Here is a 25,508-nt window from a genome sequence, read left to right on the forward strand (position 1 = left end):
TTATTCTGCAGTTAGAGCAATTTATTTATTCTACATACAGATAAGCAGGCGGTTACAAGGATTTCAATAAAATGAAATAAATAGATACATCTAGAAAATCGACGGCCGTTAACCACAGTAAAGCAAGATGTGTGAAAAAGTATTCCAGTCTAGCAAATATCTTATTCTGACTGTAGGCTATTTATTCGGTTTGATAAGTCTGAGAAGCTTTTATTTTGGGCACATCAGTCACTACAATGACAAAATAGTGAGTCTCACAAAGCCTACTGCACACAGAGGTCAGAGGTCAGAGAAGTGCTTAGGGAAGTCTCTTAGAGATGGAGAGTGAATGCTACAGTATGTCACACCACTAAAATAACCATGTAGGCTTCAGTATGTTTACTACAGCCAATCATATACAGAAACCTGTAAAAATGCAGGCAAGACAAGAAAACAGAACATGACTGAGCAGTGGCAGGTATTTAAGAAGGTCAGTATCCCAGGAATCCTCCATATCTCTTCTCTACCACATCAGGAACATCTTCCAACTCGACTCGTTCCTTCTCCATCTCGTCCTCCTCTTCCTCCCCCCAGGCTCGCTTGTTGAGGAAGCCTCCATAGCGTTTCTGCTCCTCCCTCCACTCGGGCCTGCCCACCCTCCTCATGAAGCCGCCGTAGCGCTTCTGCAGCTCTCGGATACCGTTCTCCAAGTCAGAGCTTTGTCTGGCGCTCCTCAGAAAGCCTCCGTAGCGTTTCTCCACTCCGCCATCGCCGCCATCCACGTTCCTCACCAGTTCCCGGAGCAGACTCAGTGTGTCTTCTGGCTCGCCACTCTTCTTCATGAACCCACCGTAGCGTTTGAACAGGATCTCCCTGCCGTGGTCGACATCGTCGGGTTCAGGACCGTACAGTTCTGCTGTTTTCTTCATGAATCCCCCGTAGCGTTTCATGAAGCCGCCATACTTCTTTACTAGTTGATGTGGGTCGTTGTTGTCCAGCTTGGAGGTCTCTGTGGTAGCCTTGTCTCCCTCTGTTGGACTGTCGGCATTTCTAGTCTGCAGGACATCCTCACACAGTTCCCAGGACTTCTTGGGGCTGAGAGCTCCTTCACACTCTAACGTACATGTCTGGGGGAGAGATCGAGATCAGAAGTCATAAGGCAATAAAATGATCAGTGTTTTGAAACTCTTTTCTTTACATTTAACTTGATCACATAGAGAAATAACCTGGTTTATCATCCTATCCAATATTTCAACTGTCCACCCTTGAAATCTTTGTCTCTTTGTGGTTCTCCTTTCCAATAAACCATAAATCTCATTATCCACTTGAAAAGCACAGTGCTCGGGTTTGCGGTAGAACTACATTACGGTTGGTGGAGAGATACCCAATGATCACAGCCAATCAGACGTTAAGTGCTCTCTGTTGGGTGATAAATGTCACTCTAAATCCCCCAGCACGGTGTCATTGGTCATGGGAGTTGGGGGTCTGGGGGCTCCACACAAACATCACAGTGCCTTGGGTGTTCCACCATTCCACGTAGTACATTTAGCAGAAGCAAATCAATCCTGAGCATCTATTAAGATCAATCTCTAATGGTCTGTGACATTGCTTCTCTCTACCATCAACCTCCTCCTTTGCCTCAGGCAAAGCTTTAGGAGGCGATTGGGGAGGGCATTCCCCATCTCCTATAATTCTACTTTGGTGAATTGAAAACAACATTATGACATAATGCAGATGCTAGTTTCTCAGTCAGTCAAAGTGAGTCAGTCAAAGTGAGCCATATTCATGTGAAGTATGATACTTAACTGCAATCTAGTGGTGGAAAATAGAAAGTACACTATTTCAAACTAGGCTGTCCATACTCTCCTATTCAAATGGGTTAGGGTTAGTCTTGAGAAATCATGCAGGTTTGCATGTCATACTTGGCACAATTTAGATCCAAATAATTGAACAAAAATTAAGCATATGATTTAGGTTGCTCTGTACACTTACAGTAGGCATACTGTTTTTAAATCAACATTTTCCTAAATGTTAACTTAACAGACTTGCATTGTTTCAAAAAATAATTATAAGCATGCCAAGATTCCCTTGGCAAATAAATATGCATTTACAAAACAATGTATTTCTTTGTATGCTATAAAATAATAGCCATCAATGCTATCAGCTGAAACACAATTTGTCAAATGTTTAGAGTCAATGGTGGTTTGTGGTTCAAGTCCTTGCCTACTGCTTTTGACTCGCTCTAGTTAGAGTATTGCACCCAAAATCAATTTTACAGCTGATTCCCATAATTAATGTCATTTAATCAATTAACTTATAGATTGTAGGTGTCATAATTAAATCATACGTATATTTATTCAAATTCCAAGTGATAAATGCAGTGGAAATAGCCTAATCACAAAACCAGCGAATGATTGTGATGTACATTCATCTATGGTTTGAAAATATATTGTGTGGTAGGTGGCCAATTCTTGGAAATTTAAGCAGCTCTACGAAAAAGGTTCTGAGAAACCCGCATGCAGACAGAGGACATTCAGTAATTCCCTATTAATACAAACGTTATGTTATGAAAATGAAAAATATATTGTGTTTTAGTTGTAGGCCTACTTACGAGAGAGTTGATGTCTGTCTGTTGAAGTTGTAGGTGGTGAATACAATATGCGCAGTCTGCTCCGCAGTCCGCACTCACCGTCAACACAAGGCACGCGCTTAAAGCCAACGTCCAGAAGGAACGCATTGATACCGCCATGGGCTGCGAAACAAGAGAGTGAGCAATTAAATGATCGATGCTTTCCAAATCATGATGTTTGCGCGTCTAAACTATGTTGGCTTATAGGAATTTAAACTGAATGCAGAATATATTAGCCTGATACCAAATCAGTTTTGTTCTTCTTCTTCTTCTAGTTGTGTTAGACATTAGACATGAACTAGCCTAAACAAATTAGGCAGATCAGACCTGATTAGACCTTAGACAAATTAATGGACACATTAGACACATTAATGGAAGTATCTTACAAGTCCAACATTAGACTGTTCTGGCTCGGAGACTAAATAAAATAAATACAATTATTAACTCACCTTTCTCGTTTTGTCGTGTAGCCTCCTACTAATTCAAAAAATTACACTGATGTTCCAAGTTCTTCTGTTGCAGTTGTATCGAGGAAAAAGTCTGTTGGATGTAGTCAGTCACTGCGTGGCTAGTTTAGCCCTAAAACAAACTTTATCACTTTAATTTCTGAGTTCGACTCTTGGAAGAGAACGCAGGGAAAGCACCCTGCCACTTCAGTCACTATAGGAGCATCGAAACGTTTCAATGTGGGCTTGTTATAAATGCGCGGACTTCTCTGTCGTGCTTGAGCGATCAGACACCCCTTAAATGCCGCACTATAGGAGACCGACCAACAACAGTGAAGTGATCCCTCATCGTCAAGGGAAAGCTCCTCCTGACGTATAATTAATGACGCACACAACATCAAGTGAGGTGCTCAGCATAATGGTAAGTAACATTTATGGAGATAAGTACTGGAACTAATATTTTTCAAAGTGAGTGGGATCTCCCACTTATATTGCATTGTATGTTTATAGATGTAATGTAGTTGTGCCAGATTACACAATGCTGTAGGCCTACAGGTTTAGTAGGCGATATTTTTTAATTGCCATATCAATGGATAATTGTGTTTATAAACATTTACATTTACATTTAAGTCATTTAGCAGACGCTCTTATCCAGAGCGACTTACACAGTCCATGAGTTTAGTTTCCAAAAGTGGCAGTTACTTGTTCTTGTATTTAACCACTAACTGATCTACGCCTCAGTCAATGTAAACCATCCATCATATCCATAGAGTAGGTTTAGGCCTTAATCCCCTGGATCATTTATTTCCAGCGATTCTCACAGCGTGGAGTCACTGGAGTGACCTGAGACGGTCACTGTGTTCACTGTCATGTGGTGCTGAACTTTGGAATCCCGATTCAGTCGCTGTCTGGTGCTGAATCTCAGCTTTCTTTGTTTAGGCCTACTTTTGCGCCATCGGCCACCAGTGACTAAGTCACGACACGAAGTTCACTGAATCACCTCTCCACACCATAGCCCAGTGATTTGATTTACAATACAGAGCAGCAGAAGCAACTCTTTCTAAAATGTCAGGGCCTATGAGTTACCTGGATTAGCTATCAGCAGCAGGGAACGATGCAAATTCCACATAACTATACTACTTACAGTGCCTTCAGAAAGTATTCACACCCCTTGACTTTTTCCACATTTTGCTGTGTTACAGCCAACAAGTACAATGGATTACTTTTTGATTTTGTGTCACTGGCCTACACACATACCCCATAATATCAAAGTGGAATAATGCTTTTTCAAATTTCTACAAATGAATAAATAATGAAAAGCTGAAATGGCTTGAGTCAGTAAGTATTCAACCCCTTTGTTATGGCAAGCCTAAATAAGTTCAGGAGTGAAAATGTGTTGCATGGACTCACTCTGTGTGCAATAGTGTTTAACATGATTTTTGAATGACTACCTCAGCTCTGTACCCCACACACACAATTATCTGTAAGGTCCCTCAGTCGAGTAGTGAATTTCAAACACAGATTCAACCACAAAGACCAGGGAGGTTTTCCAAAGCCTTGCAAAAAAGGGCATCTATTGGTAGACTCTTAGAAAAAAAGGGTTCCAAAAGGGCTCTTTGGGGAGGGATAGGGTTCTACCAATAACTGTTTTGATCAGAAGAACCCCTAGGGTTCTTTGTAACGCAAAGGGTTTTACCTAGAACCTTTAAAAACCTAAGAACTGTTTTGGAAGAAAGGGTTCTTTGATGATTCTTTGAAAGGGAAGAAGGATTCTTTGGAAGACAAGAAGGGTTCTACAATGAACCATATATAATATTTCCCAGCATGCTCTATTGCAGGAAGATTTTCAGAATTGTTTATTTTAATGTAATGACTGTGTTTTGCATGTACATTGATTGGTTGATTGTTATGCTACACAAGATAAATAACATACAGTTTTCTATAATCCAATCTGTTAGTAATTGGATTTATTGCACCTGTTACTGGGATGGTTATTCCAGTTTATTTGATTGAGGTAGTCTCAGTGTTCAATCCACCCTACCCTGTCAGTCATTCTGAATACAGGTTGGAAGTGATAAACAATTCCACTTGTTGGACAGCCTAATTCTGTCTGGATTCCAATAGGAATTACACATCACTTTGCAAGGCAGCATAATGTGACTTACATGCCTGATGTGGCCAATAAACCAAGAGATTCCTAACACCACTGTTTAAGGTATAATTAGGCCCTCAAATAAAGACCTTATGATATATTTAATGTATTGGCATAAGTAATTAATTTTAAAGGCTAAAAAGGCTGGTAGAACTGGTCATAAAGGGTTCATGGAAGAACCCTCCTAAGTAAAAGGGTTCTCTGCAAAGGGTTCTACACAGCACCAAAAAGGGTTCTCCTATGGGGACAAACCACCATTTTCAAGCATGGTGGTGGCTGCATCCTGTTTTGAGTATGCTTGTCATCGGCAAGGACTAGGGAGTTTTTTGGGAAAATTATTTTTTAATAGAGCTAAGCACAGACAAAATCCTGGAGGAAAACATGGTCCAGTCTGCAAATTCACTTTTCAGCAGGACAATAACCTTAAACACAAGACTAAATATACACAGGATTTGCTTACCAAGACGGCAATTGAATGCTCCGGAGTGGCCAATTTACAGTTTGACTTAAATCGGCTTCAAAATCTATGACAATACTTGAAAATGGCTGTCTAGCAACCAACTTGCATGATCAACAACCAACTTAACAGAATAATTGTAAAAAATAATGTGAAAATATTGTACAATCCAGGTATGCAAAGCTCTTAGACACTAACCCAGAAAGACTCACAGGTGTAATCGCTGCCAATGGTGATTCTAACATGGAATTGTCTCAGGGATGTGTAAACATTTTAATTTAATTTTCAATTAATTTACAAAAATGTCTAAAAACATATTTACACTGTCATTATGGGTTATTGTGTGTAGATGGGTGAGCAAAATTATCTATTTAATCCATTTTGAATTCAGGCTTTAACACAACAAAATGTGTGAATTAGTCAATGGGTATGAATAGTTTCTGAAGGGACTGTATACCAATGTGGATGATAATTATGATGATTATTATTATCATTAACTCCCTATTCTGCATTGTCACTCAATATTAGATGTCGAAATAGCAACCTCGGCATGCTAGTGCTGAACCATGCCAAAAAGATCATACGTTAAGCTACTGTAAGCAATTTAAAAGCAGCTTTAGAAGCATAAGCTTGTGATTGCTGTAGTGTTTCCAAAACCACTCTATGCAAAGCATCACCAACGGTCTGCTTACTAAACAAATGTACTGTACTGTAGATTGTAATTCTTATCACCATTATGCTCTGAACAAACAGAACTCAAGGCTCAAACTGATACATTACCAAAGTAGGCTTTAGAATAGTTTTTTTTTTTTTTTTGTAAGTCGTTGGGGTGGGGGGGTGGGGGGTCCTTTCCTTGCTGAATTTCCTGCTGATATAATATAAAAGCTATTTATGAAATCTACTAAATGCTTTAGGGCATGTACTGTAGGGGAGCAAAGAAATCAATATTGCTGTTTGGAATTTATAGAAATCACAGCCATGGAACAAGCACCACATGAAGAGGGGGGATGCTTTTAAATGTCGAGTTGCACTCACCCCCACTTTAGTCAATTTGAAACCAGTACTTGATTTATATGGTTATGAAAAGGGCCCATGTAGTCCTTTTGCCTTCCAAGTAAAAAATTGTTCAGATATCACCATGTCTACCTGGCATTTTGCTTAGAAATGTTACAAGGACTTGTAAAGCAAGGTATTATGGCTACAGTATTTGTACATGTACAGTAAATGGAGACTGGGGTTGGTTGTCTCACAGGTTGGTTGTCTCAGTGCTTATTACACCCAATCTAGAGGGTGCTGTGTAATAATTTAATAACTTCACCATGCTCAAAGGGATATTCAGTGTCTGATTTGTAGTTTTTTTTGCCATCTACCAACAGGTGCCCTATTTTGTGAGGCATTGAAAAACCTTCCTGGTCTTTGTGGTTGAATCTGTGTTTTGAACTTCACCGCTCAGGTTGGGCTGTAAATGCTTTCTGAAGGCACTCTACACAATGCCCTCTTTGCCTGGTCCATGACTTTTGGTGGGCGGCCCTCTCTTGGCAGGTTTGTTGTGGTGCCATATTCTTTCCATTTTTTAATAATGGATTTAATGGTGATCTGTGGATGTTCAAAGTTTCAGATATTTCTTTAGAAACCAACCCTGATCTGTACTTCTCCACAACTTTGTCCCTGACCTGTTTGGAGAGCTCCTTGGTCTTCATAGTGCCGCTTGCTTGGTGGTGCCCCTTGCTTAGTGGTGTTGCAGACTCTGGGGCCTTTCAGAACAGGGGTATATATACTGAGATCATGTGACAGATAAAGTGGCACTTAGATTGCACACAGGTGGACTTTATTTCACTAATTATGTGACTTCTGTAGATAATTGGTTGCACCAGATCTTATTTAGGGGCTTCATAGCAAAGGGGGTGATTACATATCCACGCACCACTTTTCCGTTTTTTAGTTTTCAAATTTTTTGAAACAAGTTTTTTTTTTTCACTTCACCAATTTGGACTATTTTGTGTATGTCCATTACATGAAATCGAAATAAAAATGCATTGAAATTACAGGTTGTAATGCAACAAAATAGGAAAAAACGCCATTAGGGGGAAACAGTGCCAGTGGCGTTGGTTCAACTTAATGGAATTGAAATGACATGGAAACTACGTTGAGATTCAACTAGTGTGTGCCCATTGGGTCCGTGGTTATACTTTTTGTTCTCTCGCCGAGGAGCATCGCGCAGCATGTTAAAAAAAATGGCAGGACTAACAAAGTTGGAAATGTACTACACTGTGTTTGCAAATACTTCCTATACACCTTCTATAGGTGATGCCTTACAAAGTCATAAAACATTACTTTGTAAGGCTTCACACACACACACACACACACACACACACACACACACACACACACACTTTCAAACTAAGTAAGGTGCTCCTGGTCCAGCCTACATTTCCAACATCCCACCTAGACACTCCTGTAGGGTGAATTGAAATAACTATTTCCAAATTCATTCTGCTCACGCAATGCAGAGTTTGTTTGGCTCAGCGGGAGATTGCTATGTTGTTTGTTGAGGAGACACAACAGGCAGTACAAGAGCCCCTTTGGGACAGAAATACTTGACGATCCAAAGAGGGAGCAACACCAGTTATGTCTATGACTATACTGTGGTATATCTCCCATAGGACAACTACCAATGTGTAAATTATTATTATTTGACCATGCTGGTCATTTATGAAAATTTTGGCCATTGTTCTGTTATAATCTCCACCCGGCACAGCCAGAAGAGGACTGGTCACCCCTCATAGCCTGGTTCTTCTCTAGGTTTCTTCCTAGGTTTTGGCCTTTCTAGGGAGTTTTTCCTAGCCACCGTGCTTCTACACTTGCACTGCTTGCTGTTTGGAGTTTTAGAATGGGTTTCTGTAAAGCACTTTGAGATATCAGATGATGTACGAAGGGCTATATAAATACATTTGATTTGATTTGTAAATGTTCACTTGAATGTCTGACCATATCAGAATATGTTTTTATCCCAGCCCAGATAGCATCTCCCAATGTGACACATATGACAAAACAGCACTGATGCACAGACTAATTTAAAATGGGTAATAGCATGAATATTAGTAAATCCATGCCATTTCGCTATAAGGGATATTGACCTGTCCTCTCAGACAGGAAGTAGATGTCAGTGACTGTACTCCAGTAGGGAAAAGCTATTATCTCAGCATCCAATCACAATCTCCAATTCTAACACAGGCCTATTTTAATTAAACATGTCTTCAATTTATCTCAATAAAGAAAGTATATTCAGTAGATCAATGCTGAAAACTGTATTTTTTTACTATGAATACTGAGACGAGGACGTAGACTGAGGATAGATAGATAGAATCATCCCTGTGGATCATCTGAGCTGCACATCTTGAGCCTCGAGGTCTCATCACAGCCCACAGAGGTCCCCTAAAAGTTTGTTGATTTCTTGGTGCTTGGGTAGATGGAGTTGAAACGACCAATGACGGTAGATAGTGGTTCGCGGAGTGGATAGTGCCATCGCCACATGGCCCAGCCTCTAGTAATAGAGCAGTCATTTATGTCGCCAAATCAATCTCATCTGAAGTAAAGCCTGCAGTCAGAGCAACCACTGAGAAAATAATAGACCACTCAGATGCCATATTGATTTAAGATGCAATTTTAAAAGGTATGCAATACAATGCACTGCAATTGATGTAAACTCCATTGTATGTGGGCTCCAGTGACTCAAACTATAACCTTAATGTTAACACTTTGAATGACGGTACGAGAGAGTAGATAGATTAATCTACATGCTTCAATTCCTTCTAGGCAAGGACAATAGGGCTGTAAGACATAAATATGTATTTCAGTACAGGAGCAAAGAACAAGCTCATTGTACATCAAATGCCACAACTAAGTATTTATCTTTGAATAATCGCAGTGTCTCGAACTCTCTCATGTCATACAATTGCCGGTGTTTTCATTTTCTGCATAAAACAACCTCAGAAATCACAAACATATTCAAGTCGAGCTCTGCTTACTCTATTCACGAGTCAGTGACCACCAGGGTTGAAAGCAACAGCGAATCCAATTGTATGACCAGAATTATAGATCAGTTTGATATTCCTGGAGAGGTTGTGGTTCCTTTTAAGTCCATACTCTCCATACAACACAGCTAAAGGGGAGTCGCACTCTCGCAACTTATTTGAAAAATTAAAATCACGCCTGACAAGGCCAATGAAATCTGCGCCACAATGGAACCGTGAGCTTTGGATCCATTCCTTCAATTCTTCCGCTCTTCACCTCATTGTGAGCAGGAATGATTCACGGCAAAAACAAACATCTGACGTTGCACTGACTAAACTGTTAATTTGTGGTAAAGTGTGCTCACCCCTTGACGTTGTGTGCTGGAGTTTCTTAATTGTTCTCTTTGTTGCCTAACCACAAACCACTTAGTTATTCTTTGGATTGCTTGCCCTGGTTGTAGCAATGAGCAAGATGGCTAACGTGACCGAAACAACGAAGGCTAACAAGCTGGGTTTGGGTTTACGACCATGCCCAAATGAATGAAAAGATACAACACAACAAGCCTAAGTATGTCTCTGCTAAGTGCTCTGGCTGCCCTCGCTTGAATCAGTTTGTGCTTGGGATTAGGGGACGGTGGCAGTTACAGTGCCTTGCCCGCGGCTGGCGCTGTTCCCCAATTCCATGGCGCAGGTTTTTCTTAACAATCGTGTAAAATTCTTGAGGGGGCTTGGTGTTTCTGATAGTGACTTCCTCTTCCCTCGTCTGAGTTACGGGACGCAGAAATGGATTGGGTCTTTGTTCGGAGCAAATGTCTTGTATGCCTGGGCTTGGTTTAAGCAGTAGCTGCCGGTGCTCAACCTGGCTCCTGTGTACTCCACCGCCGGTTACGGGAGGCTACTCAAAGAGAGAGTGCAACCAGGTTCACCCAGGTTCGTTGGGGACACCCCCCTGCATAACTTCCAGCAACTTAAGCTGACTAGCTTTCCCACAGTGTTAATGCAACCCCATTCCTATTTCCAATTCCAGTTGGAGGGAGTTGAGGAAGAGAGCACTTGGCTCAGGTAACCCCCGGAGTGAGGAGCCTTAGCACGGGTCTAAGTGGCCAATGCGCCCCTCCACAAAAACATTACTGTGACAACAGTGTCCCCACATTTGGTTATGGCCAAACAGGGTACTACGTCAGCCATTGCCAGAGCCCCTTGTTCCTGTAAGGGGGCCAGGCTTCATGCAGGCTATACATTTCTGATTCTGGCCTGTAGCTCACCAGTCCCTATAAAGAGTCTAGTGATACAGGTTATGGGCTCTATATGCGATTGGTTGTTGGTAGTCGAAGATTAGGGAATGAGCAGAGTTTTACTCAACCATGCTATTATCCCACACACAGTCTGGAGTTTATATGAACCCCATAATGAGCTGTCTGTTACCACCAAAGCGGTCCGTTGTTCAGAGCTGTATGTCCCATTCCCGCTAGGTTACAATGCACTTGGGGGGGTAACCTCCATGGGTTATATATATATATATATTTAAATGTACCCCATTTTTCAATTACAATATTGTCTCATCGCTGCAACTCCCCAGCGGGCTCGGGAGAGGCAAAGGTCGAGTCATGTGTCCTCCGAAACATGACCCGCCAAATCGCGCTCCTTTACACCCGCCCACTTAACCCGGAAGCCAGCTGCACCAATGTGTCGGAAGAAACACCATTCAACTGAGGACCAAAGTCCGCCGGCAGGTGCCCAGCCCACCACAAGGAGTCACCAGAGCACGATGAGCCAAGTAAAGCCTCCCTGGCCCTACCCTAACCCAGACAACGGTGGGCCAATTGTGGGCCAATTATGCACCGTCCCATGGGACTCCTTGTCATGGACGGTTGTGGCACCGCCTGGGATCGAACCCGGGTCTGTAGAAAGGCCTCAATCACTGTGATGTAGTGCCTGACTCCATCTTATGCCATTCTACTTCTGGGTCTCGAGTTAGACTCAATCGCGTGTCACACGTTTCTATCGCCACAGAGGATGTCCAACTTTTGCTGGGTCACACAGTGCCTTTTCTCCATGCCTACGCCTACTGGGGATGATGGCTTCTGTGATAGAAGTTGTTCCCTGCGGCTATTTTTGATGAAGCCTTTCCAGCACTGAGGGCTCACAACTCATCTGGACGCATCTCACAGCCTTAACTTCTTGCGGATCAGTGGGATGCCAGTGGGACGCCACCGTCCCACCTGGCCAACATCCAGTGAGCGCCAAATTCAAATTAAATTACTATAAATATTACACTTTCATGAAATCACAAGTGCAATATATCAAAATAAAGCTTAACTTGTTGTTAATCCAGATTTCAAAAAGGCTTTATGGCGAAAGCAAACCATGCAATTATCTGAGGACAGCGCCCAGCACACAAATGCATAACAAATCATTTTCAACAAGGGAGTTGCGACACGAAAGTCAGAAATAGCGATATAATAGATGCCTTACCGTTGAAGATCTTCTGTTGGCACTTCAAAAGGTCCCAGTTACATTACAAATGGTCCTTTTGTTCGATAAACTCCTTCTTTATGTCCATAAAAACTCAGTTTAGCTGGCGTGCTTCAGTCAATAATCCACTCATTTTCCCTCCTTCAAAATGCATACAAAATGAATCCCAAACGTTACCAATAAACTTATCTAAACAAGTCAATCAACATTTATAATCAAAACTTAGGTACCCTAATGCGCAAATAAATGATACAATTTAAGACGGAGAGGTTTGTCCTCTGGGTTTCACCTGCCATTTCAGTTCTGTTATATTCACAGACATTATTTTAACAGTTTTAGAAACTTGAGTGTTTTCTATCCAAATGTACCAATTATATGCATATCCTAGCTTCTGGGCCTGAGTAGCAGGCAGTTTACTTTGGGCATGCCTTTCATCTGGACGTCAAAATACAGCCCCCTATCCCAAAGAAGTTTTAACCGGTCTCTTCGGGTATCCATGTTTGTCGGGCCGGCTTGTGCTGGTCAGAACCAACAGTATGTCAGTGGTGGCGTCCATGAAGCGATCCCCCTTCTTACCTCGGCTCGCTCCCTATTGCTGAGGAGCAGTGCGCACATGCTCTCTCTTTGGGCGACATGCATGTCTCTGGTTGCTTCAACGGATACCTGTCTTCTATCAAGGTGGCGCCCTCTCTTCCGGATATGGAGGCTTCACCCCTGGGTGGTCTCACAGATATGGGAAATGTTCAGTAGGGCCGACATAGATGTTTGCGCATCACGAGAAAACGTGCATTGTCATCTGTTTTTATCTGAGGGACCTGAGTGCTCCGTTGGGAACGGACACACTGGTGAACCAGTGGCCTCAGACCCTCCTTTATGCATTCCCTGCCCCATTTCCTCCAGTAGTGCTGATTCAGCCCACGTTGGGGAGGGTGCACCTGGAGGGCTTGTCGTTGATTTTTGTGGCTCCACATTGGAGATTGTATGCCTATTGGGTTGTGCCCTTGCAGTGCGGTTCCTAAAGGGTGTGCACACCTCAAACTGGTTTCTAAACCTATTGCGCCAACTTGGAATTTAGCTTTGGTTTTGGATGCTCTGTGTGAGGCCCCCTTTTCAACCACTGGTGTCTGTAGCTCTGAAGATCCTCTCCTACAAAACCTCCTTGCTCATGGCTTTGGCCTTGGCTTAACGTGTTGGGGATCTCTGTGCGTTATCCGTACACCCTTCCATACACCCTGTACACCGTTCGGTTAAAACTCAGTTCGCCCCTTGCAACTCTAAGGTGATGTTGCATCCTACAGGTCTCGAGCTTTGAGCTATTTCCCTTTCCGCCTACTCCATTTCCTTCTGAGAAGCAACAGCGGTTACATGCCCTGTGTCCAGTTCAAGCTTTAAGCACGTACATTGAGTGGACCCGGGACATCCGGTTATGTGACCAGTTTTTTTTGTCTGTTTTACTAATCCATCTGATGGCAGGGACTTCTCTAAGCATCGTCTCTCCCACTCCCTGACATATAGCAGCAAGGGTTACCTAGCGGTGTACTCGCCCACTCACCCAGGGGTCTGGCAGCGTCTTTGGCGTTATTTAAAGGGTTGACTTTTGGGGATTTTGGTGCTGCAGTGAGAATGGCATCACCACACACCTTTGTGAAGTTTTATCACTTAGATGTCACTGCTCCCAGTGTAGCCCACATTGAGCTTACAGCTGGGACAGGAGAGGGTCATTAGGCAGCGCTCTATGTGCACAATACCCAGACTACCACATCTTGCCGGGTGGAGATCTGGGTGGTCTGCAATGAGCCATTTCATTTGGTATCCATTGAGGCCGACTTGGGGCAGAATTCCATAGTTGTGTTGTACCGAGAGTACCAACTGAGAGGGAACGTTATGACTATAACTACTGTTCCCTGAAGGAGGGAATCGAGCTACATCATCTGTTTGGCTCCGCGCCAACTGGTTCTGGGCTCGTTGAAGAGCGGTACTGAATTGAATAAATGTAACGATCCTCTTCCTGTGAATGACTGGACCAAAGCGCAGCATGAGACATGTTCATGATATTGTATTAAAACCAGAACACTAGAACAAAAAATAACAAAGAGGAAAACAAACAGTTCTGTAAGGAAACTAACTATACAGAAAACAACTACCCACAAAACCCATGTGGGCAAGAGCTACCTAAGTATGGTTCCCAATCAGAGACAACGATAGACAGCTGTCCCTGATTGAGAACCATACCCGGCCAAACACAAAGAAATACAAAAACATAGAAAAAAGAACATGGAATGCCCACTCTAGTCACACCCTGGCCTAACCAATATAGAGAATAAAAGCCTCTCTATGGCCAGGGTGTGACAATATATGAATCTGAGCCTCAGGGTTATCAGCTTTGGAAGGCGGGGCTTCCAGCGAGGTGCGTATTGCATTGGCCTTGTTAGGCGTGATTTTGGTTCCTCAATTGAAGTCGCATGAGTACGACTCCCCCTATAGTTCGCTTGTACCTCGTTTCCCACCTTCAGAGAACAGTATTTATAGTCAAAACATTACGTTTGTTTGTTTGTCTGTTTGTTTGTTTGCTTACATATATGAGGTTGCCTAACTCAAATGACAGGGGGGATTATACTTCATATTCATCATCTCCAGCACCACCCCAAAATCAACATATGAGAAAATTACATGTTTCTATGTTTTGTAGTAAAAAATATTATTACGCATAATTGGTCAAAATCACACAGTGTACACAGATGATGTCACTGGAAACATTTATCTTCCTCTATCTTTTCACTACAAACATAGAAACAGCCATTTTCACATATGTTGACGTTGGGGTGGCGCTGGAGATGATGAATATGAAGTTTCCCTTTAAGTGTGTTATAAATGTATACTTTTATTTCCATGTTTCAGGACCTTTTTCTAAATGACTTTTTTTATTTTCGAGTTTTTATTGGTTCCTTTCACAATGCAGCAATCACATCAGTAGTAGTGTAGTATCCATACACAAGCCACTCTTAACGACTTGATCATCTCTAACCTGATCCTTTAATAACGTCAACATTACTTTGAGAGGGTTTCAAGCACCCACTTGGTTAGAGCCATTGCACTTGGTAGAATGATTTATCCACATCCGACTGGGGGTAAACGGTGTAGGATAGAATTGGAATACTGAGTGTGAACACTTGCAAATAAAACTCAAAGTTATGCGCGTGTTAAGAATATCTCTGACTTTGACATTAAATGAATGGATGTTTATATGATACACCAACACCATGATATTAACTACTTTATAGCCCACCAACTTATTGTAAAATATTGAACAACTGGGAATAAAGACTGATAATAAAAACCCTAATTCATAGATCTATTTAATAATAGAACTGAACTGCATAGTTCAGGATCACAATACAGGGCATGCCCCCACTGAGTTCATAATGTAGGAAATCGCACTTATGTGATGACAAAGTCACCATTTCAGCCACACAGCAGGATTGGTAGCGATTTCCATAGGCTCGTCTTATAAGTATTTTCCATATAAACAAATGGAATAATGTGAAATGGAGATGCTTTAGCTCTGATAAAATATGCAGATGATGTGACTTTTAGTGGGATGCCTCTGATAGATTTCCTTTAAACAGATTTGTTGACTGTGGACACCAGTTTTCTTTTAAGCTGAACTTCACCAAGAACATAGAGATGTGCCTGGGAGGAGACAGACAGCACATCACACCCACTATCAGATGATCATGGGGCAGAGGATGAAACAATACTTTTTAATTTTTAAAAGGCTCAACAAAGCCTCTTGAGAACATAGATTTGCACACTATTCTAGATCATTACAGCAACTGAGAGCATCAACTTTAATATGGTTTCCTGGTTGAACAACCTCATCAAAAACATGAGGTTGTGAAGGACTGTTAACCAACCTAATGAAATAACAGGACAAGACAGAACCAACTCAGGACCACAACAGACTCACAGCAGTCAGCAAGACCTCAGACAAGTTTTGGAGGACCAGTCCCGCCCACCCCACAAATCTTCTGAGTTACATTACTACCCTCGGGCTGCAGGTTCATGGAAACCTTGGCAAGAAAAGCTGCTACAAGAGACATTTTATCCCCTATGGGAAATTAGAGGACATCTCCACACCCATGAGTTAGTTATCTGAATCTGTGTCATATTGAGGGGCAAGTTATTGAGGTGGCCGAGTAATTATACCGAATAAAAACATAAACACAACATTGAATCAAATCAAACTTTGTCACTTTCGCCGAATACAACAAGTGTAGACCTTACCGTGAAAAGCCCTTAACCAAGAGTCCAGTTCAAAAAGAGTGAAGAAAATATTTACCAAATAAAGTAAAGTAAAAATAATAATAAAAAGTAACACAATAACATAACAATAACGAGACTATATACAGGGGGTACCAGTACCGAGACAGTGTGCGAGGGTACAGGTTAGAGATAATTGTACATGTAGATAGGGGTGAAGTGACTATACATAGATAATTCTAGATAATTAATTTGAGTAATTGTCAGCAGTCTTATGGTTTGGGGGTAGAAGCTGTTAAGGAACCTTCTGGTCCTGAACTTGGCGCTCCGGTACCACTTACCGTGCGGTAGCAGAGAAAACAGTCTATGACTTGGGTGACTGGAGTCTCTGACAGTTTTATGGGCTTACCTCTGACACCGCCTATTAATACAGTAGGTCCTGGATGTCAGGAAGCTTGGCCCCAGTGATGTACTGGGCCGTACGCACTACCCTCTTTAGCGCCTTACGGTCAGATGCCGAGCAGTTACCATACCACGAGGTGATGCAACCGGTCAGGATGCTCTCAATGGTGCACCTGTAGAACTTTTTGAGGATCTGGGGACCCATGCCAAATCTTTTCAGTCTCCTGAGGGGGAAAATGTTTTGTTGTGCCCTCTTCACGACTGTCCTGGTGTGTTTGGACCATGATAGATTTTTGAAGATATGGATACCAAGGAATTTGAATCTCTCGGCCCGCTCCACTACAGCCCCACTGATGTTAATGGGGGCCTGTTCGCCCCACCTTTTTCTGTATTCCACGATCAACACCTTTGTCTTGCTCACATTGAAGGAGAGGTTGTTGTCCTGGCACCACACTGCTAGTTCTCTGACCTCCTCCCTATAGGCTGTTGTGTCGTCAGCAAACTTAATGGTGTTGGAGTCGTGTTTGGCCACGCAGTTGTAGGTGAACAGAGAGTACAGATGGGGACTAAGTACACACCCCCAGTGTTGAGGATCAGCGTGGCAGACATGTTGTTGCCTACCCTTACCACCTGGGGGCAGCCTGTCAGGAAGTCCAAGATCCAGTTTCAGAGAGAGGTGTTTAGTCCCAGGGTCCTTAGCTTAGTGATGAGCTTCGTGGGCGCTATGGTGTTGAACACTGAGGTGTAGTCAATGAACAGCATTCTCACATAGGTGTTCCTTTTGTACAGGTGGGAAAGGGCAGTGTGGAGTGCGATTGTGATTGCATCATCTGTGGATCTGTTGGGGCGGTATGCGAATTGGAGTGGGTTTAGGGTATCCGGGAGGGTGCTGTTGATGTGAGCCATGACCAGCATTTCAATGCACTTCATGGCTACTGACGTGAGTGCTACAGGGCGGTAATCATTTCGGCAGATTACCTTCGCTTCCTTGGGCATAGGGACTATCTGGTCTGCTTGTAACATGTAGGTATTACAGACTCAGTCAGGGAGAGGTTGAAAATGTCAGTGAAGACCCTTGCCAGTTGGTCCGCGCATGCTTTGAGTGCACATCCTGGTAATCTGGGTTTCCCTTTGTTGTCCGTAATACTTTTCAAGCCCTGCCACATCCGGCAAGCATCAGAGCCGGTATAGTAGGATTCAATCTTAATCCTGTATTGACATTTTGCTTGTTTGATGGTTCGTCTGAGGGCACAGTGTGATTTCTTATAGGCACCCGGATTAGTGTCCCACTCCTTGAAAGCGGCAGCTCTAGCCTGTAGCTTGATGCGGATGTTTCCTGTAATCCATGGCTTCTGGTTGGGATATGTACATACAGTCACTATGGGGGCGACGCCGTTGATGCACTTACTGAGGAAGCCGATGACTGAGGTGGTATACTCCTCAATGCCATTGGATGAATCCCGGAACATATTCCAGTCTGTGCTAGCAAAACAGTCCTGTAGCGTAGCATCCGCATCATCTGACCACTTCCGTTTCGAGCGAGTCACTGGTACTTTCTGCTTTAGTTGTTGCTTGTAAGCAGGAATCAGGAGGATATAATTATGGTCAGATTTGCCAAATCGAGGGCGGGGTAGAGTTTTGCATGCATCTCTGTGTTTGGAGTAAAGGTGGTCTAGAGTTTTTTTCTCTAGTTGCACATGTGACATGCTGGTAAACTGTGGTAAAACTGATTTAAGTTTGCCTGCATTAAAGTCCCCGGCCACTAGGAGCGCCGCTTCTGGGTGAGCATTTTCTTGTTTGCTTATGGCCTTCTAGAGTTGGTTGAGTGCAGTCTTAGTGCCAGCATCAGTCTGTGGTGGTAAATAGATGGAGTCGAATAATAAAGATGAGAGCTCTCTTGGTAGATAGTGTGGTCTACAGCTTATCATAAGGTACTCTACCTCAAGCAAGTGTAACAGTAAAGACTTTACGTCCGTCCCCTCGCCCCGACCTGGGCACCAATCAGGGACGCTCTGCACACGTCAACAGTCACCCTCGAAGCATCGTTACCCATCACTCCATGGCCCTTGCAGAGCAAGGGGAACCACTACTTCAAGGTCTCAAAGCGAGTGACGTCACCGATTGAAATGCTATTAGCGCGCACCACCGCTAACTAGCTAGCCATTTCACATCCGTTACACTCACCCCCCTTTTGACCTCCTCCTTTTCCGCAGCAACCAGTGATCCGGGTCACGGCACCAATGTAACAGTAAAGACTTTACGTCCGTCCCCTCGCCCCGACCTGGGCGCGGACCAGGGACGCTCTGCACACGTCAACAGTCACCCTTGAAGCATCGTTACCCATCACTCCACAAAAGCCGCGGCCCTTGCAGAGCAAGGGGAACCACTACTTCAAGGTCTCAAAGTGAGTGACGTCACCGATTGAAATGCTATTAGCGTGCACCACCGCTAACTAGCTAGCCATTTCACATCCGTTACACAAGCAATACCTCGAGACTTCTTTAATACTATACATTGCGCACCAGTTGTTATTGACAAAAAGACACACACACCCACCCCTCGTATTACCAGAAGTAGCTTCTGCCGGTGCTTTGAAAATCCGTCCATCTCAAATCAAATCAAAATCAAATTTATTTATATAGCCCTTCGTACATCAGCTGATATCTCAAAGTGCTGTACAGAAACCCAGCCTAAAACCCCAAACAGCAAGCAATGCCGGTGTAGAAGCACGGTGGCTAGGAAAAACTCCCTAAAAAGGCCAAAACCTAGGAAGAATAATAATAAGGCAGAACAGTTGAAACTGGAGCAGCAGCACGGCCAGGTGGACTGGGGAGAGCAAGGAGTCATCATGTCAGGTAGTCCTGGGGCATGGTCCTAGGGCTCAGGTCCTCCGAGAGAGAGAAAGAAAGAGAGGAGAGAATTAGAGAAGAGAATTAGAGAACGTACACTTAGATTCACACAGGACACCGAATAGGACAGGAGAAGTACTCCAGATATAACAGACTGACCCTAGCCCCCCGACACATAAACTACTGCAGCATAAATACTGGAGGCTGAGACAGGAGGGGTCAGAAGGGTCAGGAAGGGTCAGGGGACACTGTGGCCCCATCCGAGGACACCCCCGGACAGGGCCAAACAGGAAGGATATAACCCCACCCACTTTGCCAAAGCACAGCCCCCACACCACTAGAGGGATATCTTCAACCACCAACTTACCATCATGAGACAAGGCTGAGTATAGCCCAGAAAGATCTCCGCCACGGCACAACCCAAGGGGGGGCACCAACCAAGACAGGATGACCACATCAGTGAATCAACCCACTCAGATGACGCACCCCTTCCAGGGACGGCATGAGAGAGCCCCAGTAAGCCAGTGTCCATCTCTATATTATCTGTGTCGTCGTTCAGCCACGACTCGGTGAAACATAAGATATTACAGTTCTTAATGTCCCGTTGGTAGGATAATCGTAAGTCATCAATTTTATTTTTCAATAATTGCATGTTCGCAAATATAATTGATGGCAGTGGGAGTTTACTCGCTCGCCTACGGACTCACAAAGGCAGCCCGACCTGCGTCCTCTTTTCCTCCGTCTTTTCTTCACGCTAATGAAGGGGATCTGGGCCTGTTCCCGGGAGAGCAGTATATCTTTCTCGTTGGACTCGTTAAAGGAAAAAGCTTCTTCCACTTTTCTGATGTTGAGAAGTTATTTTTGGTCATAAGAGGCGGTAGCAGCAACATTATATACAAAATAAGTTTTAAAAAATTAAAAAATAGCACAATTGGTTTCGGGCATGTAAAACATCAGCCATTCTCTTCTGCGTCATCTTAGCATGCAACAATTTCAAAGATTTTACGGATTTACAGTTCATATAAGGAAATCAGTCAATTTAAATACATTCAGGGGGCCCTAATCTATAGATATCAAATGACTGGGAATACAGATATGCATCTGTTGGTCACAGATACCTTTAAAAAAAGGTGCCTCACAATAGGCCTCAGGATCTCGTCACAGTATCGCTGTATCAAATTGCCATTGATAAAATCCAATTGTGTTCGTTGTCTGCCCATACCATGACCCAACCACCACGGGGCACTCTGTTCACAACGATGACATCAGCAAACTACTAGCCCACACGACGCCATACACGTGGTCTGAGATTTTGAGGCCCGGTTGGACATACTGCCAAATTCTCTAAAACGACGTTGGAGCTTATGTTAGAGAAATTAACATTCAATTCTCTGGCAACAGCTCTGGTGGACATTCCTGCAGTCAGCATGCCAATTGCACGCTCCATCAAAACTTGAGACATCTGTGGTGTTGTGTGACAAAACTGCACATTTTTAGAGTGGCCTTTTATTGTCCTCGGCACAAGGTACATCTGCGTAATGATCATGCTGTTTAATCAGCTTCTTGATATGCCACACCTGTCAGGGATAGATTATCTTGGCACAGAAGAAATGCTGACTAACAGGGATGTAAACTAATTTGTGGCTAAAATGTGAGAGAAATAAGCTTTTTGTGCGTATGGAACATTTCTGGGATCTTTTATTTCGGCTCATGGAACATGGGAACAACACTTTACATGTTGCGTTCGTAGTTTAGGTTCAGTGTACTTTGACTAAGTAATGGTCAGCATGTAAGTCAAAGCAAACGAGTGTGAGATGCGAAGTGCACTGAGAAAGAAGAAGATCAAGTACCATAAAGGTATTTGTATCCCAGCATAGTCAGAGCTTAGCATAGTCATGATCCATTTGGTCTAGCTCATAAAGACAGGCTGCTGAATGAAACCTCCCACTGGGAACAGACGTGTTAATGTCCATTCCACATTGGTTCTACGTCATTTATGACGTAGAAACAACGTTGATTCAACCAGTGTGTGCCCGGTGCACTGTGTCAATCCCTGCCGCCTGTAACATTCTCTCCTCCTTTACAATCAGGAGAACGAGTATGGATGATTGGGCAGATTTTCTTTGTCAACATCAATATGGCTGCTATCCACTTCAATCCACTCTCAATCGACTTTCAACAGTTCTCGCAGGATTGGATTCAGACGTATTTTGATACAATTCAGTGCAATAGCCATTTCAGTCACTGTAGTCTATAATTTGGCCCGCTAAACATATACAGTATGTTATAGGTAAAATAATGGGGTCTCGTCTATTTCTTAGTGTTATTGCTTTTTTTAAGCTGGTTTTATGGGTTTGACTTTTTCCTGATGGAGGGATTAAGAAGTGTGATTATTTCCTGTGGTGGTTTTAGACTAACGCGCTTGCCTTCCTTATATGCTTCAAGTCTTCTGTCTGGCCTGTGAAGTAACCACTCTGCAAAACCCAGAATGACCCACTACCATTTGCCAAGCTTCTAGCATACAAATATAGGTATCAGCTTGGCATTATGCCAGGTTTGAATGTCTATTATTTTAATTTGGAAACGTTTTGTGGGCCATGTAATATACAAAACACGCTCCACTTGCACTATACAGGATCTGGTGTGTTGAGTCTGCCAGGCAAAATTGGAAGCCATAATGCTCCCCATAGCTGTGCCTATGTTGTTTGAAGGAAATATTGGTATTTGAATGAATTGGTGGTGGAACAGTTTCAGTGTAGAATAGTTGCAAGGTCTCTGTTACAGAGATTGTGCAACAGAAATGAAAACTTGGTCCAGTACCCACTCAAAACTGTCCTACCATATCCCTAAAATGCTGGTTTTCAAAGTTCTGTTTTCCCCCAAATGACTGTCACATCATCCTAAAAGCTGGTCTAAAAGGCGGGTTATCTTGGTGCAGGAGAGAACAAAGGGAAGCCACCTGTCATTACTAGACCTGTGTACCAGCCTCATAATTAAACCGACTGTGTTTGTTTTGGAAAATGAGGAGGCAGGCAGAGATGAAGGGGGGTAATTTGAGGCAATTAGGCCCAATGTGATCCCATTACAGTGATTTTACAGAAGGAGGAGTTGGGGTGATGAGAGTGGAGACACAAAGGGCGTCATGCCAATGGCCCTATTCATTGTAAACCAGTAGCTAACCATTGATTTTTCCATGCACAGCTAGAGAAATGCAGTAACATTTCTCTGTTCTTTTTCAATCACTGTAGTTGTACTAGTCTGTGTTTGTATTGGTCTTTGAGACAATACAAATGATTTTTTTTCCATAATTTTCACAATTTCACAGTATTATTCCAACGTCAAGCTCGATTGAAATATAAAGGCAATGTTCCCGCGTTTGTCGAGACTGCATTCACGGTAAATGCTAAATATGTCGGGTCAAATTGAAAATTCCCTTTACATTTTATTGCAGATCTTCCGCAAACCTCAAAGTTTGGAAATATACACTCAGTGACCAGTTTATTAGGTACCCTTTCACAAAAATGGTTGCTCCTACAGACAATGGGTCACGTGGCCGTGGGTTGCTATATAAATCAGGCATCGAGCCATTCAGTTACTGTTTGATTGAATGTTAGAATAGGCTAAACGAATGACCTAAGCGACTTTGCGCGTGGTACAATCATCGATGCCAGGCACACCAGTTCCAGTATCTCAGAAACCTCTGGCCTTCTGGGCTTTTCATACACAACAGTACCTGAGGTTTACAGAGAATGGTGCAACAAACAAAAAACATCCAGTCAGCAGCAGTCCTGTGGGTGAAAACAGCTCGTTGATGTAAGGTTGAAGGAGAATGGCAAGAATTTTTGCTGTAATGTAAATTCAGATTGGCTTTCCAATGGCTAATGAAATACTTTTACTCCCTTTTAAATGTTCTAATATGCCTCAAGACTTTTATTTGTCAGCTAAAGTGAGTGGTGCTATAATAGTTATCAATGACTCTAACCGATAGTGATCAATGACTCTACCCCCAAGGCCTTACTTCCATCTCTATAGTTGGATCAAGGCCAACGATTTTAGATGACAGAGATAGGAAGGCATTTTCCATTACATGTTAGACCATGACTATTATATTTTGGTCATTTCAAACACAGCTGTGTTTATCACAAAACTGAAATGACAGTTGTAGACTTGCTTTACACTATTAGCATATGCGTTGACCCCAATATAACAATGAAAAGTATAGATATCGTGTATAGATATTTATTTTTAAAAGAAAGAATCTTGTAAAAGAATACTGTGCATTCTGGAATTCTCTGTGTCCACAGTGACTAAGTTTCAACAAAGTTTACAACTGATTAAAACGTTGAGCTCAGCACAGAACTCAGGCAGTTACCTCCATGCCCTTGACTGCTGATGGAGACTACCTCTCAGACAGAAATACATTAAATCAAAGATGGAGCTCATCTTTGCCCAGCAAAAGATGAGCTATCGCTTTCTTGGAATATTCTTCAGTCTAGACAAAAAAAGGTACTATCATTCTCAACTGCTCAATATTCTTATGATGCCTTGTCTCTGTATTGTCCAATGTTTCCAATATCAAGAGTTATTCATCATTTTTTTGAAATACATGAAAACACCCATGTAGAATAAGCCAAAAAGGATTGAAGAAACATTACATTTTCCAAAATCAACATTTATCCAACCAATATATTTTTTATCTATCGTTCTGCTTGCTGCAATGCATTTCCCTTCGATATGGATCCCACAGTGGTGCGCTGCATGCGTCCCTTCTCCCTCCTCTTTCCTCTCTCCGTCAGCCTCCCACACTGATGAGAGCTGATTACTCCGTAGGTGAGCTCTTTTAACCTAGAGCTGTTTTTGATAAGAGTGACATCAGTAATGATGATTAGAATCATAAAATGTCAAATGACAGATAATGAAAGACAGTCCCAGCTATCAGAGGCACAATGCTGTTCCCTTGAAATCTTCGAATCGTTCCAAAATACACGTCATTGGCATCCTATAATCTTCTTCTCTTCATGTCCCCCTAACGTGGGACAGTCACTGATGATGGACTGAAAAAGAAGAGAAATGAGGTGTTAGTTGAAGCAAATGACATATATAGAGAATGACAGAATGGAACTGCATTTTATGGGAAATGGAATTGAATTTGGGAATTTGTGGATTGCTCTTTAAGTACCCCCTGGAGAAAGCGTATATACCCTCTGTTAGTACTTGTACCAAGGCTTAGGAAACACTGATCTAATACTGTGTTTAGCATGCTTTAAAGGCCCAAAGCAGCTGTTTTAATCTCAATATCAAATCATTTCCGAGTAACAATTAAGTACCGTACTGTTACAAAAGAGTAATTTCTCAAGTAGGAATTTTGCTAGTACTGTCTGGGAGTGGTCTGAGTGAGGGGCCTAATTAGACGAGCCTAATGGAAGGGAGATGTAACCTGAAAACTAGCTGTTATTTGTCTATGAACTCATACCACCTGGTGATGTTGCCAGGCAGGCTATTACACCATCCCACCAAAACATTTTAGGCGGTCTATTCAAACAGCTCTTACACTAAAACGCCATTATCATCATTTTCATAGTATTATTCCAACCTCAAGCTCGATTGAAATTTAAAGGCAATGTTCCTGCGTTTGCGGAGACTGCATTCACCGTAAACCCTGCATATGTCGGTTCAATCTGAAATGACCTTTACATTTTAACCTGGGCCTTCCACCAACTTCATAGTGTAGAAATGTACACTCAGTGGCCGTTCCCAAAAAGAGCCGCTCCTACAGATAGTCACGTGGCGGTGGCTTGCTATATAAAGCAGACAGACAGACATCGAGGCATTCAGTTACAGTTCGA

The 25,508-nt window shown here is 42.7% G+C and overlaps 1 protein-coding gene across 1 annotated transcript; it reads right to left on the minus strand.

The window, feature by feature from the left end:
- On the minus strand, positions 1 to 3,354 carry penkb (proenkephalin b). The gene is made up of 3 exons (XM_035769889.2): positions 3,058 to 3,354; positions 2,591 to 2,731; positions 1 to 1,106 (listed from the first exon to the last, which is right to left on the minus strand). The coding sequence occupies exons 2-3, from the start codon at positions 2,726 to 2,728 to the stop codon at positions 471 to 473; spliced, it is 774 nt and encodes a 257-aa protein (XP_035625782.1). The 5' UTR covers positions 2,729 to 2,731; positions 3,058 to 3,354; the 3' UTR covers positions 1 to 470.
- Positions 3,355 to 25,508: the final 22,154 nt, after the last annotated feature.

This window comes from Oncorhynchus keta, chromosome 4 (genome assembly GCF_023373465.1).
Source record: "Oncorhynchus keta strain PuntledgeMale-10-30-2019 chromosome 4, Oket_V2, whole genome shotgun sequence".
Classification (NCBI taxonomy): Eukaryota; Metazoa; Chordata; class Actinopteri; order Salmoniformes; family Salmonidae; genus Oncorhynchus; species Oncorhynchus keta.